We start from the raw sequence: 4,598 nt of genomic DNA on the forward strand, positions 1-4,598 counted from the left end.
CAAGTGGGTCACAACAAATTTTAGTTTGCATTTTTTCTGATTTTTCTATGATTTTAGATTGATTTTACACTTGACAACCTCTTGAAAATAAAAGTACTCGAGTTCTCGCAGATTGATCCCTGGATCTAGTAGAAAGGACCCTAAAAAGAACTTGGCGATTGCAATATAGTCCCTGGGGGGGCTAGGTGTTTCCCAGCCGAAATTCGGCGAGGAAACTAGTCGGCGGCGAGAGTAAAAGGATGGGGGAGCACGAGGAGGTCGAGAGAATCTTGTTGGTGTGCTCAGTTGGGGCTGGGGTAGTCGGAGTTGGGCTGTCGATGGTGAGCAGGATCTCCACGAGGTGCGGATGGTGGGCGACGGTTGTCCGGCGAGGGAGGGTGGCGTGGGGAAGTCGGGAAGTACTAGCAAGTCGAGGGCGACCCGTTTAGAGCCTCGGTTCGGGCGGAGGAGGAGCGGAAAGTGGGGCTCGATGGCGAGGTTGAGTGGAGGCGCTAATGGCGCCGTGGTGGTGGTACTCGGACGCATGTGAGTAGGGTCTCGGTGCAGCCCTTTTATAGGCGCCTAGGGGGAGGAGGGGCTGGGTGCGGCCAAGCAGAGGGAGGTGCAACCGGGAGAAGGCCGCGGCAAGAGCGCGGCGTCGCCGGCAAGTCGTGGCTCGGCCATCAGGAATCGACGGCCGCGTGGCGCGCGCGTCGGGCATGGGTGGATTCGGGGCAGGGGAGGGCGATTTGGCCACGGGGCGGTCGGGGCGCAGTCCTTTGGCGCAGCTCATCGGCAAGCATCGTTAGCTAGGCGGCCGGCGGCCGCTGCCCCTCGACGGGACAGAACAGCGGAGGGGAGAGAGGAGAGAGGGAGGGAGAGAGAAAAGGATCGGGATTCAAATTAAATTTTCTCAAAATTTTGAATAGAAACTTGAAAAACATTGAACGTTGTTGGGAATTTGAAAGTCTACTACTTTCATTTTGGATCAAAGTTCATTTGAGCTTTAGTGCAGAAGTTATTTTAAATTTAAGACTATTAGGATTTGAATTCCTATTCATCTCATGTGTTTAACATTTGAATTTGCAAATGGTATTTGCAGTACAAAGGTACTAAAATATGAGTGTGTTTTTATGCTATATTTTTATGACTAGTTGAGAATGTATGGTTGTAAACACAAAAGGAACAAACCTCACATACACACATACATACACATGTACATACATATTCATACACATGCATATGCACACATATAATTAGATGCATTGTTTTAATAATTCTGGATTATTATGCATGATGCTATGTTTAGATTTTTTTCTTAGAATTTTAAATACCTAGAATGTTACACTAGGTTTTCACCGTCGGGTTCACGCCGGATCCAGCCATGATTTGCTAGTGAAAACAAGCTTTATTTTCACCTTGGGAGTCTACCACCGCCAGTTTGTGTATCACTGCCGGCCAGCTGTGATAGGCCCCTCGAAGAAACTGATTCTGTAGTTGTGACACGCACAAAGGCCTAGTAATCATCCAATTGGTGTAACTAACAATCCGAGTTTTGAATTAATTTAATTAAACTTGTCACCAAACCACTAAGGTTTAAATTTTATAACTTCTCTCAAAAGTAAGAATCTATACTTAATGTTAGTGGAATCCTTCAAATTTTCTCTGAAATTTAAAAACTTTTGTAAAAAGTAAAGTTGCACTAATTGAGGCTTGGTCTAATTGAAAAAGAAGTCCGCTGTATCCAAAATTGATGAAGACTATAATTCACTTCGTATATTACTCTAATTCACTTCGTATATTACGTTTGATTGAAAAGTATTGATGCACCGAGAGATTTCTAAATCAGATTTGCTAGCTTTCTCTAAGCAGTTTCCTGATTAATACATCTTTTGCACAATAAACATAGGTATAGGTACTTACCGAATGTATCTAAGGTGATGAAAGTTAAAAGAATCTTTTGTCCCAATGCAATCTAAATATTTTGGACTGATCCTCAAAGTGAATCTTGGCTACAAATTTCATAGACAAGAAAAACAATAAATCAAGAGATTAATAGCAAATGTTTTCTTATTTGTTTTCATGACAACTAGTATCTAGCTTGTAAAAAATCTAGGATATCATGCATGCATTGAAACATTTATATTACTTCCCTCCCATGGAAGTCGTGACGATCAGATCATTGCTGACAGATTGTACTCAATGACTCAAAGTTCTCAATAATGGTGATGTTTTAGGATTCAAACATGTACGTTAATTACAAGGAAAAGATGTGGGCGTACGTGTCAAAGCAACAACATATATGACAACGGGAAGTATAGCAAGTATTTGTTAATTAAGAGTTTGAAAGGACAAGGTTCATTTTTTTAAAAAAAACACGGCATTTCATCTTAGCAGTCTTCGCAAGTTCACGGCGGATCCAAGTTGAGACGTGCCTATATAATTGATCTATAAGTTAGTTGGAGCCTATCATCCTCAGCTCGCCTCTGTACAGGGCGCAGATAATTTTCCATGGTTTCTCCTCCTGTGCTTCTGTTCATCGTCTTGTGTAGCTGCTACTACATCGCTCATGGAGGCGACGAGCATGGGTTTTCAGTGACGCTGGAGCCGCACCGCGCCACCGTGTCCATGCCACTAGTGCACCGGCACGGGTTGCGCGCCCCATCCCAGAACTCCGACAAGCCGTCCTTCACCGAGAGACTCCGCCGAAACCGCGCCCGCGCGAACTATATCATGAGCCGAGCGTCCCATGGCATGGCGAGCACACGAGGCGACGATGCCAACGTGAGCATCCCGACCCACCTGGGCGGCTCCGTGGACTCGCTGGAGTACGTGGTCACCGTGGGCTTAGGCACGCCGGCCGTGCCGCAGGTCCTCCTCATGGACACCGGCAGCGACGTGTCGTGGGTGCAGTGTGCGCCGTGCAACTCCACCCAGTGCTACCCGCAGAAGGACCCCCTGTTCGACCCGAGCAAGTCCTCCACGTACGCCCCCATCGCGTGCGACACCGGCACGTGCCGGAAGCTCGGCGACCACTACCAGAACGGTTGCACGGACGGCGGCGCCCAGTGCGGATACGCCGTTGAGTACGGGGACGGTTCCAAGACGAGGGGCGTGTACAGCAACGAGACGCTAACCCTCGCGCCTGGGGTCACCGTCAAGGATTTCCATTTCGGGTGCGGCCACGACCAGCGCGGCGACAATGACAAGTACGACGGCCTCGTCGGGCTTGGCGGCGCGCCGGAGTCGCTCGTCGTGCAGACGTCTTCGCTTTACGGTGGTGCCTTCTCGTACTGCCTCCCGGCGCAGAACAGCAAGGCCGGGTTCCTCGCTCTTGGCGCGCCGAGCGCCAACGCGACGGGCTTCGTGTTCACGCCGATGAGGCACCTCCCTGATGTGGCAACATTCTACATGGTCACGCTGACCGGCATCAGCGTGGGCGGGAAGCAGCTCGACGTCCCGCCGTCGACGTTCCGGGGAGGCATGATCATCGACTCCGGCACGGTCGTCACCGGTCTCCCGCACACGGCGTACAACGCGCTGCAGGCAGCGTTCCGGAAGGCCATGGCGGCGTACCCGCTGCTGCCCAACGGTGACCTCGACACCTGCTACAACCTCACCGGCTACAGCAACGTCACCGTGCCGAAGGTCGCCTTCACGTTCAGTGGCGGCGCCACCATCGACCTCGACGTCCCAAACGGGATCCTGCTGGAGGACTGCCTCGCTTTCCACGAGTCGGGGCCAGACGTGGGCCTCGGCATCATCGGCAACGTGAATCAGCGCACGCTCGAGGTGCTCTACGACGCCGGCCGCGGTAAGGTCGGTTTCCGGTCCGGCGCCTGCTGAAGTATTTTGTGGTTTCTTACTGCTTTGATTGGGAAATGTGAAGTGCTGCGCAACACCGAACCAAGAGAAGGTGCTATATTTGCTTCTAGATGTTGTCAATATCTCGCATAAACTGAATAAACAAAGTCCATGTAAGCATGTTGGATACATTTACTGCAGTTCAGCTTGGATTAAACGAGCTCTCTTTTTTTTTTTGGACATGTGTCTCTGTATGCCACGATGCCGTCGTCCTACGGGGGAGATATATATCACGCGCGACAAATTGGCCTTCCATCACCAGAAGAGCTAACGTGGACTATTTAGGTTGCGGCCCAAACGAATGGAGAGAAGTATGTAGGGTTAAATTGAATTCATCCGGTATATTTTCATATTTTTGTGTGTGGTGAGGCTGTCAGACCCGGGACTGTGTACATAACGTAGTTCATACAGGAATAGGGGATAGGACATGTCCTATACCTTATCTATGCTGTACTCTACTTGCATGCGAAGTAGGACTAGACGATACAGAAGGAAGCTACTCGAGCTGTACTCGAATACGGTTTCTAGGCTAGTGTCGGACTAGGATTCACGTAACTCTGTCCTCCCGGATATATAAGGGCGGGTAGGGACCCCCTCAAATCAACATCAACACCCAAGGCAATACAAACCACTAAACAGGACGTAGGGTATTACGCACACCGCGGCTCGAACCTGTCTAAGCCTTGTGTTGCTTGCACCTTCAAGTTCCTGATCTCGGCGTCACCCTACCTAAAACTTACCACCTCGGGTATACC

The 4,598-nt window shown here is 49.8% G+C and overlaps 1 protein-coding gene across 1 annotated transcript; it reads left to right on the forward strand.

Moving 5' to 3' along the window:
- Nucleotides 1-494: 494 nt before the first annotated feature.
- Nucleotides 495-3,825, forward strand: LOC112890505 (aspartyl protease family protein At5g10770-like). The gene is made up of 3 exons (XM_025957387.1): nt 495-525; nt 1,082-1,088; nt 2,532-3,825. Exons 1-3 carry the CDS (start codon nt 495-497, stop codon nt 3,823-3,825), a joined length of 1,332 nt encoding a protein of 443 aa, XP_025813172.1.
- The last annotated feature ends 773 nt before the right edge of the window (nt 3,826-4,598 follow it).

Source organism: Panicum hallii, chromosome 4 (genome assembly GCF_002211085.1).
Source record: "Panicum hallii strain FIL2 chromosome 4, PHallii_v3.1, whole genome shotgun sequence".
In the NCBI taxonomy this organism is placed as follows: domain Eukaryota; kingdom Viridiplantae; phylum Streptophyta; class Magnoliopsida; order Poales; family Poaceae; genus Panicum; species Panicum hallii.